The 14,230-nt window shown below is 30.4% G+C and overlaps 2 protein-coding genes across 5 annotated transcripts; both read right to left on the bottom strand.

Annotated features, from left to right (window-relative positions):
- Nucleotides 1–1,784: 1,784 nt before the first annotated feature.
- LOC145044109 (Galactose mutarotase-like superfamily protein) lies at nt 1,785–7,411 on the bottom strand. Its single transcript, XM_078992927.1, has 5 exons — nt 7,050–7,411; nt 6,569–6,618; nt 4,027–4,150; nt 2,662–2,769; nt 1,785–2,569 (listed from the first exon to the last, which is right to left on the bottom strand). Exons 1-5 carry the CDS (start codon nt 7,237–7,239, stop codon nt 1,926–1,928), a joined length of 1,116 nt encoding a protein of 371 aa, XP_078849053.1. The 5' UTR covers nt 7,240–7,411; the 3' UTR covers nt 1,785–1,925.
- Nucleotides 7,412–9,892: 2,481 nt separating this feature from the next.
- Nucleotides 9,893–13,004, bottom strand: LOC145044110 (protein IQ-DOMAIN 31-like). Of its 4 annotated transcripts, none has more exons than XM_078992931.1 (8): nt 12,878–13,004; nt 12,719–12,782; nt 11,946–12,055; nt 11,614–11,853; nt 11,207–11,416; nt 10,959–11,033; nt 10,192–10,714; nt 9,893–10,082 (listed from the first exon to the last, which is right to left on the bottom strand). In XM_078992931.1, exons 3-8 carry the CDS (start codon nt 12,018–12,020, stop codon nt 10,069–10,071), a joined length of 1,137 nt encoding a protein of 378 aa, XP_078849057.1. In that variant the 5' UTR covers nt 12,021–12,055; nt 12,719–12,782; nt 12,878–13,004; the 3' UTR covers nt 9,893–10,068. The 4 variants fall into 4 exon arrangements, with proteins under 4 accessions (XP_078849057.1, XP_078849054.1, XP_078849055.1 ...); XM_078992928.1 differs by having other exon boundaries at nt 9,893–10,085; XM_078992929.1 differs by having other exon boundaries at nt 9,893–10,085; nt 12,719–12,805; nt 12,878–12,996.
- Between the last annotated feature and the right edge of the window lie 1,226 nt (nt 13,005–14,230).

Raw genomic sequence — 14,230 nt, forward strand, 5'->3', positions numbered from 1 at the left:
CAAGTCACCGGCTAGAACAAGACGAGATTGGTTGTCAGCTGGAGTTGAGATTGGGTTGGAGTCTTCCATTTTGGTGCGGTGAAGGAGGTCTTTAATGTAACCTTCTTGAGAAATCATAAGACCAGTAGCAGTTTGTTGAATTTGGATTCCAAGAAAATAGTGAAGCTGACCCATGTCTTTGAGAGCAAAGATTTTGTTAAGGCGATTAATGAAGTTCTGAATAAGACATGTTGTTGTGCCAGTGATGATGAGGTCGTCAACATATACCAGAATGTAGATAGTTGCTGTGGGGGAGTGATGAACAAACAAGGAATTATCAAACTGGCATGCCCGGAACCCTTGGGTGATGTAACACTCTAAAAATTTCAACCAATTTAAACTTTTCAAAAACAACCCAATTTCATTAATTCATTACAAAAAGGTTTTCAATACATTTATTATCAGAGTATTCCCAGAACCATATCGTAAAACATGACCATGAGGAGCGGTACGATCACGCCTTTGCCTTGCCACAATCTCCTGAAGTACCTGAAACATTAAACCACAACTGTAAGCCCGAAAGCTTAGTGAGATACCCTCAAAATACCAACCACATATACCATACAAATATCATATCATATCATAAACAGAACAACCATGCACTTTGGGTCTACTGTGTAACTGGTCCGCCGCACCAGGCCTTCAGTCCACCTGGTCCACCCTCCGAGTCTAGCCATATACATCGAGTCTGCAGTGTTCTTCCTGGCGCATCCTTTAGCGAGCTGTTAGGGATGGTATAGCATCTCATAGCGAACCTTTTGGCAAGAGGGGTGGCGAGATCACTCCCTCAAGCCTAAGCAAAAATTAACAACTACATATCGTAATATGTATCTGAAATATAAAAAAATAAGAAGTTATGAAATATTTAAATAAAAAATATTTGATATGAATTTAATTAGCGTCATTAGTAACTTATAAACTAAATTTATTATTACAAATAAGCATATTATTAAAACCCTCCGCTATAGAGTATAGATATTAGAGGTATATGGCTCAAAATATTGCTATTTAAATTATATACATATTGTTGTTTGAAATGGTTGACATTAGAGCTACAAGTGTGGATTTTGGGATACCATTCTTGGATATCAAGAAAATAGTAATAATTAAATACAAAACATAACACAGGAGATTAAGTTTCTGTACGGTGAATCAAATTAATGAATTTGAGATAAATCAGGTCATCAAGAAGTGCAACATGGTTGAAATTTTATCTGCTTTGAATGTCTCAATGGAAACACGCCTGAGTGACAGTCACTTTCACATGTTGCCTAAACTATCTGTTCTTTGGCTTCCTTCAACGTTTAAGACAAACATAAATTAAGACCTCAAAACACGACGCACACATTGATTCGTTTTTCACCATTGAATTGAAGTTGTTCTTTTTCATGATCATGATTAACCTTTGAATTCATATTGTATTTGTTCATGTGTGTATGTTTGTATGATACACCCTTTCTTTTTGAATTGGGAAACTTTTAGTAGAATTTGTTCAAATTAACTTATAATTTAGTTTTAATACCTTATGGTTAAGTCCACTTTAGGTTTAGGTTTTTCTTGGTGATTGGTTTATGGATTATTTGATTATTTCAATTGGGTAAATTTTTTAATGAGGAACATGGATGGTGAGCAATCAATATTTTCAACTTATGGTTATTTGATAACCACTCAATAATTATGTTCATCAATGATTTTCATCTTGACAACCTTCTTTTTTTAAAGAATATGTAAAAACTGTCGCATGATAATTATAATCACAAATAGTCATATAACTAAATTGAGTTGTCAATTTCCAAAAGTTAAAAGGGAAATATGATCACAAGTTGAAAATTATGATAACCAAACCAATTACACCTTACAAACACCTTCTGTAAACCAAAAGATTCTTATATCGATCCCAAATCTTTCCTATCCTTGATCGAGAACGAAAACAACATATTATGCTTATAAATCTCACCGGGATTCACAATCTGCGACGGAAAATTCCGGTGGTTAACAGCATCTGGAAATCCTTGTGTCTCCAAACACAATCCGGCGTGCGCTTCATACACATACCCCCCTTTTCCCTTCACATCTTTTACATAATTCCCAGTATAAAACTGCACCCCCGGCGCATCCGTTGTCAATTTCATCGACCTACCAGACTTATCATCCCACACGACGGCGACGACGTTCATCTTCTTCCCCTTTTCTCCATCCAGCACGTAATTGATGTCATAGCCGTCGGGAAGTCCCCCGATTTTGCTTTTTATCGTGTATGGTTTGAGGAAATCGTAGGGCGTACCTTTGACAGAGACAATTTTTCCGGTGGGGATGAGTTCGTCGTCTGTCGGCGTGATATGAGACCCGAAGATTTTGATTTTTTGCGATAATACATCGCCGCTGTTGTGGCCTCCGAGATTCCAGTATGTGTGTTGTGCTAAATTCACCGGCGTTGCTTTGTTTAGGGATTTTGCTTCCATTTTTACGCGGAGTTTGTAGTTGCCGACGAGTGAATAGGTCACCATTACTTTGAGATCTCCGGGGAACCCTGATTCAGGTGAGAAATTGAATCGAATCAGATTGAATTAAGTTAATGTGAATTGTGATTAATGGAGGAAGAAATGAATAAAGAGATTTGACCTTGTTCGCCATCAAAACTGTGGTATGTGAAGGTGATACAAGGCGATTCACAGTCTTTTTCATATTTTTTGACCTTCCAAACAACGTCGCTAAACCCGGGAGTGCCACCTGAAATTAGAAGTCCGATAGTCAGAAAGTATAGTATAGATGTAACTTATAGCAATTTATTTTTATTTATGTATAAATTTAATAATAATAATAATAATATTGTATTTTTTTCGATTAAGTCTCAACTTTTTTCTTTTTAATTAAAAAAAAAACTTGTATATTTCTATTTTTTCTGAGTAAGGTCTCACCTTTAACTTTATATTGTTTTCCAAAAAAGATAGAACTTTTTTTTTTCTTTTTCAAAAAAAACCTCAAATTTGATAGTTTTTTTTATGTAGAAAAACAAGAAAAAAAACTATTAAAATTGCCAAATAAAAAAATGAAAAAAATACAAAAAGAATTTCTAAAAAAATAAAAATAAAACCATTTGAGGCTTAATTCCATAAAAAACACAAGACATAAGGTCTTTTATAATATTAATTTTGTATATTTTGTAGGGATTTTCTAATATGTGTCCTAAGGGCACATATAATAAGTATTAATTAATCACAATTATTACCATAATTAAATGTTAAATACATTAATTATAAAAAATATTACCATAATTAAATATAAAATTTATTAATAATCTCTATAAATAATGCATTTCACATTTAATTATAGTAATAATTGTGATTAATTAATACTTCTTACATGTGCCCTTAAGGCACATATTAGAAAATCCCTATTTTGTATTTCAACTTTTGTTTTTATAAAGGGATTTTTCTAATATGTGCCATAAGGGTACATATAAAAAGTATTAATTAATCACAATTATTATCATAATTAAATGTGAAATGCATTAATTATAGAGATTATTAATAAATTTTATATTTAATTATGGTAATATTTCTTATAATTAATGTGTTTATATTTAATTATGGTAATAATTATGATTAATTAATACTTCTTATATACATATTAGAAAATCCTTTTTATAAAATATGAATTTGTTCAAATAGTTTCAAAATAAGATTTTTTATTTCAACTGTTAACATTTTAAGATATTTTGTAGTTAACAACTTAACAAGTTCCTAATTAGTGTTCATATATAATTAACCAAAAATAGATCAAGTTGTTAAATGTCTAATCAAATAATGTTTTTTTACTCTTTTTGTTCTTCATTTTAGCAAATATTTATATTGATTTGCAAGAACATTATATCAATATATATATATATATATATATATATATATATATATATATATATATATATATATATATATATATATATATATATATATAAACAATAAATAAAAGTGAATAGTGATCCCATACCATGAAGAATGTTTCCCTTCTCATTAGCATGTAACTTATAAGAAGTCCCATTTAACGTGAACTTAGCTCCTCCTATTCGATTAGCAACACGTCCAACAATAGCTCCAAAGTAGGTTGAATCATTCTACAATCATTAAAAAATTTAAATTATATTGTTAAAATAATTTTATTTATTAAATTAAACAATTTATTTGAGTAATAAGATTGGAAGGAATATTTTACAGCTAAGCTGAATAATAATATTCGAAAGAAATCAGTTGTCCCAAGAGAAGTTGGACTTTTCGAGTCAAATTTGAAGATGTGTGTTCAAGCGATATGAAAGGATTAGATTGACTACAACTTGTTTCTTGGCATTATATATATTGGTCACAATAAAACAAAAAAATAAATCAATAACTTAATATGATTATTGTAGTTCCCAAACATATAAAAAATAAATGGTTTTTGGTTTGGAGTATAAGTAGAAGACAATAGTAAAACTACTTGTAGCAATTCTTAATAAATAAATCGATTTAGGTTATGTTTTATCTTTTTAGGTGAGAAGTGAATCCAAACTTTTAGCTAAAGGATCTTAAACCCAACCTTATTTTTGGTGTAAAAAAATGTATATTTGTTCCAACCTAACACTATTTTTTAGTGTTACACAAAATTTGGTGTGACAAGATTTGTTAACACCAAATTTAATGTTAAACTTCCATTAATCATTGATAATTGTTCAAATTTGATTTTATATATTTAGTTTATTTAAATTGTATTAAATGTAAAAATTATTTCTAATATATTTATGTTTGTAAAAAGTTTTAATAATTTATTTAAATATGCCATAAATTTAAAACTTTCTTTAATAATATATTTGTTTTAATAATATAACATTTAATTTGAATTATTTGTTTGATTATATTTATTTATTAATACAATTACTCTAACTATTGAAAAAAAAAATATGACTATCTAATAATTAGAATCACATTTTTTATAAAAATCTAAATAAATTAAAAGAAAAAATATTATATACATGAATATTTTTTTGATGTAAAAGTAATACAAGATTGAAGATTACTTATTATTTGCACCATTTATACACCAAATATATAAAAATGAACTTAATCGTTCTATTTTTTTTTTGGAAAGGGGACTTCCCTAACGAGGGTTTCCGGGCCAGCTTTCGCGCACCGATTAATCCCCCGCTGCAAACATAAAGCTTTGTCTCATGCCCTGGAGTCACTGCAGGCGAACCTCCATGGCCACAAAGGCTGAGTGGTGCCAGGATTTGAACATGGATCAATAGGTTATCCACCATATCTTCCACATACCTTTACCAAGTCACCACAACCCAAGTCATATTAAGCTGTTTATTATTCCCGTTATCCAACGTGTCTCACACCCCTTGTTTAAAAATAGTAAAAGACAAGTGTTTGGTGAAGAGGTGGTGATTGAGGTTTATATCTAATCTAGGTCTAATGCTTTCATTATTATCGGCATTTCATGCTTTCTAATCACAATGTTATTTCTTGCAATTTGCACTTGTTCAGAAGATAGATCAATTAAGAGTGTCTTTTATTTTGATATTTTTGTGATTAACTTTTTAAATTAATGATAATCACCACTCAAAACATGTTTTTGTCGACTTTGGCTCAAAATGGCAAGAACCAAACTTCAAGACTACTAAAAGCAGCATCAACTTTCTTCAAATAATAAAGATAACAAAACCAACTTTAAATAAAGAGACTTCAAGGTATCATAGTTTTTAATCTCCTTAATAAAATTTAAAAAGACTCAAGACACTAGAGAAAACTATATTCTTATCAACTTTCCATCAACACACATTTGGTCTTTTATCATTGTGTAGTTAATAGTTATTTTAGTATATCTAAATTGGATACAATTTTGTTTATAACAGCGTATTCTCAATAGATCTGAACCTCAAAACCATGAACCTACAAACCTACAGTTTCAAACCGAAAAGCCACAAACCAAATTGAAAAACAAACATATACGGTTTGGGTTCGGTTTTAGACCAAAACCAACCCATGTTCTCCCCCATTAAGATATGTTTGGTATGTCGATTTTAGTTACAACTATCTTAATTTAAACCTAATAAAATAATTATTTTATTTTATGTTAAACTTAATTATTTTAAAAGGGATATGATCTTATTATTAAACAAGATAAATCAAATCTCTAACAAAAATTTAAATGTGGATTCCCACTCTCTACATATATAATTCAATAAAGATATTATATCACTATTTTATTTATTTTCTAACATGATAAATACATATAGTCAAAAGTCATGATCTCCATTTATTTGAAGTGTAGAAATTCGTGATCATCATTTAATTCCCTGTTTTCTAAAACTCTTCATAATTAATGGTGATGATATGTTTGAATCTTATTTCCATTCAATATTATCAAAACATATTATTAGTAAGCCTCTAACAAAATTATTAGTGTGATTTGATTTCCATTAGCTATTCCAAAAAAAAATGTCCAAAAAAAAATGTCACCAACATAAAGATAAGAACATAACAAAAGATCTCACCTTGTATGTATCGATAGAGTCATATCCAAGAACCACATCTTCAACTTTTCCTGAAAACACACTCATATATTATTCTTAATTTCTTCAAAATACATAGGAATTGCCAAAAAGAATTCTGGGAATTTAAAAAAAAAACAACCAAAAAAGATTCAAAGGAAATAAAAAAACACACACAGAAAGGTGAGTTTAGTTTTGTATAACCTTCTAGTTAGGATGAAAAACAAGAATTAAATACATATATGAACGTAGATTTTATCAAAAACAATTAGAAATTACCAAAAAAACATTAGGAATTCAAGAAAGACCTAAAAAGGACTCCATGGAAAAAAAACACAGAAGAAGGTGAGTTTAGTGCGTGTTAGTACTATGCTTGTTAAGATAAACATGAATATGATTATTAAATTCCCAAAAATCCCATAGCAATTCCAACAAAGATTATGGGATTTAAAGAAGAGAGAGAAAGTAAATCAAGAATGTGTACCATTTTTGTCAGGAAGAAAAACAGAGACAATGGTTGCTCCCCAATTGGTTAATTTGACAGAAAAATGGCCATTGTTGAGCTCATAAATCCCTGTATCTTCATGTTTTGTTGCACTCACACATCCCGATAACAACAGAAAACTGTTGATGATGATGATGAAACAGTGGAAAACAGTTGGGGATTTGTACATCGTTAATTTGGATATAGAGAAGAAGAAAATAGATTGATGGAAATTAATGGTGAAAGTGTAAAGAGTAAATTTCAAGAAATGGACTTTGGTTTTTCTTTTTGGGGTTTCATGGTGGGAATATATATAGAAATATAGGATAACTAGTTTGAAGATCTGGAGTGGGAGTTTGGGACTGTGAGAAACTCACGCCCATTTTTTAGACTTTAATATTTATTTGTTTTTTTAACAAAAAATAAAAAGAGATTTGTGTTTGTGTTTGTGTTTGTAAAAAACAAGCTAGTAAACTAAATGATAAATATAAATGACATTGAAATGTATAATTTAAACGAGAGTATATATTATTATATTTGAAAATTTTGTAGAAAAATCATCAATAACTTATCAGTCAATTATTGTAACTAGTTTTTCAAAAAGCTATACTTGAAAACTTTGTGGGAAAAATAGTCTCCGTCCTTTTACCCATCCATCATGTCCCCACCGTATTTAATCACCAACGAGTTTGGGGGAAAGAATCATCGTCGGGTATACGAGGAACCCGTTAGGATAGTAAAAAGAAAATCTGTAAATCTTAAAAATATAAAAATATAAACAATAATCACACAATATTATGAGTATTCAACTATTCAGTATTCACCCATCGATGTGGACAAATGGAAGAGGATAAAGAAGGCGAGACTAAGTCAACTATTCAACCGTTGTGGTTTACACTTTTCCACATCATTCAAGCCCATTATTTAGAGTTTTAGACCGTATATTTACAGATACATAATGATAATTTTTACAATTATGTGAATATAAGTTAAAAAGAGGACATATGAGGCTTGTTAATCATACTTTACTCACATGGAAATGATCTCAGGCTTAGCCATGGCTATTAGTTTCTCATGATTTACCCTGTCTCCTATAACACGATCTTGAGTTCTTGACACATTTCTTCAACAAAGGCATCTTAAATGTAAGTGTCGTTACATATATGGGAAATTATTTATAACGTGATTGAACCTAATTAAAATAAATGTGCGGTTTAAATCTATCGGAACTGAAAAAACTTGATTCCGAACCAAAAAAGGTGCAAGCTAAAAACCACCAGACCATACCGAAAAAATACCAAAATCGGTCCAAAAAATGTCTGACTGTATTAGACTGGTCCAAGAAAGAACGGATTGTTACAAGCAGTGGCGGACGTTGGATAAAATCTTAGGGGCCGCACACATGATTTTAGGGGTAGCACGCTGGAAAATTTCTAAAAAATCTACAGTATACTATAAATTTTTAGGGGTTGTACTGATCACCTCGGAAACCCCCTAAATCCTCCCCTTGTTATGGTTACGAGACTAATCTCATAAAGGTTAGACTGTTTTAAAACCGAAACAAGATCAATCCAAAAGAACCAAAACTGTGAACGTACAAGTTTCTTTATTTCTTACTTGTTTCGGATTTCCGTGATATAAGTGTAGATAATTGTATTATGAATTTTGATATTTATAAAAATACATATTTTATATGAACAAAAAACAAGAATGATGGTAGAAAAATTACAAACAAAAAAAAAAGGCATTTAAATAAGTTAACAAAGTCTAAATCTCGAATTATATACACTTGAAATACCAAAATTACCTTTTGGTAAAAACTAAGAAGATATCCGTTAAGTCCAAAATGGGTTGCAGCGCATATTCCACCCCGGGTGGCCAGCTCATGGGGCCCACACTTTCTGAATTTTTCCATGTGTCATCTTCCAATGATATGATAAATTATTATGTTTCTTAAAATATACTGTAATTAAAATATGACAGTAAATATTTTAATAATTATTTTATAAGAATATCGTTAGAATAGTCAAACTCCTAGTGTATTTAATACTTAAAAGGATAAATTTCAGAATAATTCATACACTATATATTTCTTTATCCAAGAAAAATCACTAATTCTTCTTATAATCTTATCTAATACATGTTTGGCAAAATTAGCTGTAACTTGAATCTGCTAATTTGCAAATGGTAAGTAATTATAGTTTTTATATTTACAGAAATACTTAACAAAAATAGTTAATTTTTAAAATTGTAAAATTAAATTAAACCTAAAAGCTCTTGAAAACTACTTTAAATAGCTTTTAGATTCAAGCTAAAATCTCCTATTATCAGCCAAGTTTTTTTTATCAATTTTTTTTAAAGCTAAAAACTCCAAAAAATCTCAAAAGCTTTATAAACTAGCCCTTAAGCTCTTTTTCACCTAGTAAAAGCCATTAGTAATTTAAATACTTACAATAATTTCCTTATAATCATTTGTAACCTGCTAACTCTGATTTTAACATGTAAATAAAAGATTAAACAAAAACATATAAAAATCAAATAATCACCAACTTTTCTATAAAAAATTCGTAACAGCTTTTCAGATAGAAGGCCAAAAAAAGTAAAAACTTTTCCAAAATTTTCCCTATATATAAAACATCATTTAATAATTGTGGATAACATATTTCTCATTGTAGTTATAAACACCAAAAATGTTGGGTACTAAAACAAAAACATGCAAGTCACATTAGGAGTCCTAAAAGAAAAAAAAAATCATGAAAAACGTTGAATAACAATACAACAATCCATAAGTTAACAAAATTAGACTATAAGACGCTAAAATCAAATGCAAAAAAACACATCTATGGTCTTTTAAAAAGCGACTATAAATAATTAAAAAATATAAAACAAACCAACTTTTTTTTGTCTGGCTTCATTACTACTGTACATTACAACATTCACTAACACTCATAAAACCAAAATTAAACTAAAATTAAAATTTAAATTAAATAAAACAAATAACAAGATTTCTCCACTCACCTCACCTCTTCCACCCTGCTAAAAGCAAAACAATGAAAAGTTAAATGCACGAAATAGCAATGTACTTCATTATAACAATTTACTAAAATAACCACAAAACAAAAGAATAAAGAAATATACTTACCATCTCCACCAGGGGTAATTTGGGGTTTATTATTTTTCCCCCCTCCTTTAACATTAACTTGTAAAGGCTTCTGAACACGAGGCGACTGTAAACCAAGTTTTCCGGCGGCGGTGGTGGTGGTGGTGGTGGAGGAGGGAAGAGAATGCCGCCTGACATTGACAAAACCATTTTCACCGCCATCTTCCGCCACCTTTGCCGCCGCCTGAGCTCTCAGCTTAGCCTTTGCTGACTCGGTTGCCGCCATGTAACTCGGTACATGATGATGTTCTTGTTTTACTGGAAAAGACTTTCTTCTCCTCGTTTTCTCGTTTTCCTTCCCATTTGACTCTATATTTAATGAATTGTTTTCGAGGGTTTTTGGTTTTTTTGATTGTAATTTAATTGGTTTTCTCTTTTTGGGTGGTGGAAGTGGGTCCCAGAAGTGGCAAGTTGACCAACGGGAAAGCCAGTTGGTGACTGAATTCGGTTCGGTTGGATCGTATTGGATGTTCAGGGGCATTTTGGTCTTTAATGAAGTAACAAGCTGAAATTATCAGAAAAAGGGTATATATGTCAAATTCTTAAAAAATCATAATAGCAAGTTAGCAACCTCTTAAATTGCTTTATTCAATAAATTAGATCAAGGCAAATAACTAAAAAACCATTATATTTTTTTAATCATAATTAATACATTAATTATGTGTAAAAATCCTCTAATACAATATATCAATAAATAAATAAAAAGACTATTTTATTATTTATAAAAGTTTATAAAAAATTGAGAGTACCTTAACAGCAAACGCATTTGTTGACAGCTTCTCTGATTTGAGGGATATTTGAAGCAAGTCAACCTCTTCCTTTTGCTAATAAAACATACAAACAGGATTAATTGCACAATTTTTTTTTTCTTATTAAACTTTAAAAAATATCTACCCAATTATATAAGCGAAAATTGCTAGGTAGATTATTCAAAATATGTTGCTATACCTAGGAGCACATGAAAAGAAAAAAAAAAAAAAGATGAGTAACGAGTTACCAAATCCAAATGTTCTTGTGGTGTTTCTTTTTGAAGAATTTGAGGAAAGCTTCCGGAAAGTCTGACTATTTGACCACGAACAACTGCCTGAAACTCAACAATTGCACGCATACATTGTAAAGTTGCAACAGCTTGTCTCCTCACCAAATGCCCACGAATAACTGCTTGGAGCCTTATAATGCCTTTAAGTGCCCAAAATGCCCTTCGAGCCTTCACAGAGTTATATTTATATCAGTAAAAGTATCACACTTATTAAGATTTAAAAAAAAAAAAAAAAAACATTTTTCTTAAATAAATTGTTATTATGTGTAAAAAACAGTAACTATGTTGCTATTATAAGTAAAAAAAAATTGTAAGTATGTTTCTATTTCCTGCAATGTTCTTGTAATATGCTTCCAGAAGCTTACCAAGTATCCCCTGAAAGCTGCTTGTGTCTTTGTAGCAGCCTGTTCTAGTCTGATTAACTCATCATCATTTGCAGCATTTATTAAGTTGCCACTGGAGCTGGAGTTCTTCTCTAACTGTGATTCTTCTCCATTTATGTTGCTGACGTGGCACACTGGTGTTGATATGATAGTAGAGTCAGCAGCAAGATCATTTGATTGTGTGTTGAGAGTAATAGAGGTCTTTTTGTCTAAAGTAGCATCCTTCAAGAATAATAAGATATCAAATCAACATGTATATGTGTTTTACAAGTAACAGGTGTAACTGTGAACTGTAAATTAACGCTTTTACTTACTTTTGAGAGATTAGATTTTGATGACTTCTTCCCAAAAAGAACAGTTTTCATCCACTTTCCAGGAGATTTCCCCATTGTTGAAGTGTAACAAGTAACAACCTCAAAAGTCCCTGTATTACATAAATGAATTCTTAACAAACTAGAAGGAAAGAATCATAAATCCCACAAAGTAACAAGAACAAATGATGTCATTCATGCATGGATTTATTTAGTATTAAAGTTTAATGTTTCAAAAACCAGTTTTTCCCCATTCAAACTCTTTCTCCATCACTTGTACAAACATGGAAATGTGTCAAGAGTTTTTCCTCCTTATTAGAGCTTCACGTTGTTAATAAAAAAGATTCAGGAAAAAAAAAAAAAACTAAAAAAACAATACATTTACTCACCAGTCAACGAATTCATGTATCAATAATAAGAAAATTAACAAATTCACTTGTGCTAATCGTATTATCATGGTCTATAAGTAATAAAAACCTAAAAAATCTCCCAGATATAATTAGATATAAACAAGTTTGGTAAGTAAAACCAAAAGTCCAAAATAAGCACCGAGGTAATTATAGAATACGATTATCGTGTAATTATGTAACAGGTAGAGATACAAAAGACAACTAAAAGCCTATTGCAAACATCATACGCAATACAGGCATCGAATTAAAGCAATGTATCTATAACTTAGCACAGATCTGTAACAGCGCCAAACTTCAAGTTATGAAAAATAGAATTACACGACGACCTAGGTTTTTAACAAGTGTGCTTCGGATCTGGAAATGTACCTGATCAATAAATCGCTCTTAAAACCCTATTTTGTCAACTTGCAAAACCGCAACAAAATTTAAACTGGAAGAAAACAGAGACAATATCTTTGAAGACACATAAAATTAGCGAAAACACAAACAAACGAGATTGAAAACCAAAATTTTGATGGGTTTTACCATGAATTGAAGCATGAAGCCTGCGTCGCCTCGCCTCTACTTTCTCTCACTAGACAGAGTGTGAGTGTGGATTTTGGTTTCGCTATTGATTGTTGGGAGCATGTAAAAAACAAAATTTCGAATTTCGAACTTAAAACTTCGCACTTTTAAGCTATTTTTTGTATGTTTCCTTTTCCTAATTATTATTTTGTTGCACACACAAAAAAAAATAAAACAACTTTTTACTTGATATATAAATATACAACTATTGGGTGGCCTGTTGTCCATATAATTTTTCTAAGGCCGGGAGAAATGGACTTGATAAGCACTCGCTATGGATAAGGAATACCGTTCTGACACTACTCGTCAAGGTAAGCTCGTTATGGATGTAGCGAGAGGAAAGAAGGTGGATTGGTGGCTTCTGATTGGTTTTTAGCTATTGTTTTCTTTCTTTTTTTTCCTTCAAAATCATATCTATTAAATTAATAATTACAATCCCTATTTTTTTGTACTAGACGTACTAAGCTTATATGACATAAAGATTATATATACTAAGCTTATATGTATAAACATACGTGACAATATACTCGGAGTGTTACCATTTCCTCCAAGCTAATATTTTCTTACATATGGGTAAATTTGCTATTAGACAATGACAATTTATCTGGTTTTGTGAAAAAGGTGGGTTAATTTTTATAATTTTGTTTTTTTAGGGATTATTTCTGTAATTTTATGAAAAACATACATACTTTTGTGAAATATAAGGCCCATTATGAAAAACATACATATTTATAACTTTATGAAACATAGGAATCATTTCCATAAATTTGTTATTTGGAGGGACCATTTATGTAATTTTTTGAAACATCAGGACCATTTTTGTATAAATAGTTCTATAAATTACAATACCATTTTTATAAATTTTTGCTATGTAGGGGACAATTCTGTAAAATGCAACGATGGGATAAGAATACCCTGTAAACATTTTATAATTGGTTCTTTTGCCTGGCTTCGTGTTGGGCTTCGTTTTTCTTTTTCCTTTATAAAAGATTGGTTGTTTCTAAAAAAAACAAAGAACACATCAACATTTAATAAGTAGGAAGCAAGATTTAAAAAATAAATAAATAAACGCCTTAATAGTCGCAAAAGCAAGTACGGGCACCACAATCACAACCATGCAAAAGGAATAAAACGACCAAAGTAACAATCGACTTAATTTCATGTAAGTTAATCTTTAAACCTTAAGCCATATAAAAACAATGTAGGTATCAAACAATATTGGTAATGTTGGAAACCATCAATTCACCAATAAAGGCAGTGTCATTTGTTAAAATATATGAGAAACATCGACACTAGCATGAGAACCAATAGAGA

The sequence above is a fragment of the Lactuca saligna genome, chromosome 4 (assembly GCF_052625555.1).
Source record: "Lactuca saligna cultivar CGN05327 chromosome 4, ASM5262555v1, whole genome shotgun sequence".
Taxonomy (NCBI): Eukaryota; Viridiplantae; Streptophyta; class Magnoliopsida; order Asterales; family Asteraceae; genus Lactuca; species Lactuca saligna.

Excerpts from the sequence above, each read along its gene's own strand:
- LOC145044109 (XM_078992927.1), bottom strand. The coding sequence starts at position 7,239 with ATGTACAAATCCCCAACTGTTTTCCACTGTTTCATCATCATCATCAAC. Across the intron at positions 4,151-6,568 it reads ACTCTATCGATACATACAAG|AATGATTCAACCTACTTTGG; the intron begins GTGAGATCTTTT and ends TAATGATTGTAG. Across the intron at positions 2,770-4,026 it reads GAAGGGAAACATTCTTCATG|GTGGCACTCCCGGGTTTAGC; the intron begins GTATGGGATCAC and ends TTCTAATTTCAG.
- LOC145044110 (XM_078992928.1), bottom strand. The coding sequence starts at position 12,020 with ATGGGGAAATCTCCTGGAAAGTGGATGAAAACTGTTCTTTTTGGGAAG. Across the intron at positions 11,034-11,206 it reads CACAAGAACATTTGGATTTG|CAAAAGGAAGAGGTTGACTT; the intron begins GTAACTCGTTAC and ends ATGTTTTATTAG. Across the intron at positions 10,715-10,958 it reads CAAATGCGTTTGCTGTTAAG|CTTGTTACTTCATTAAAGAC; the intron begins GTACTCTCAATT and ends TGATAATTTCAG.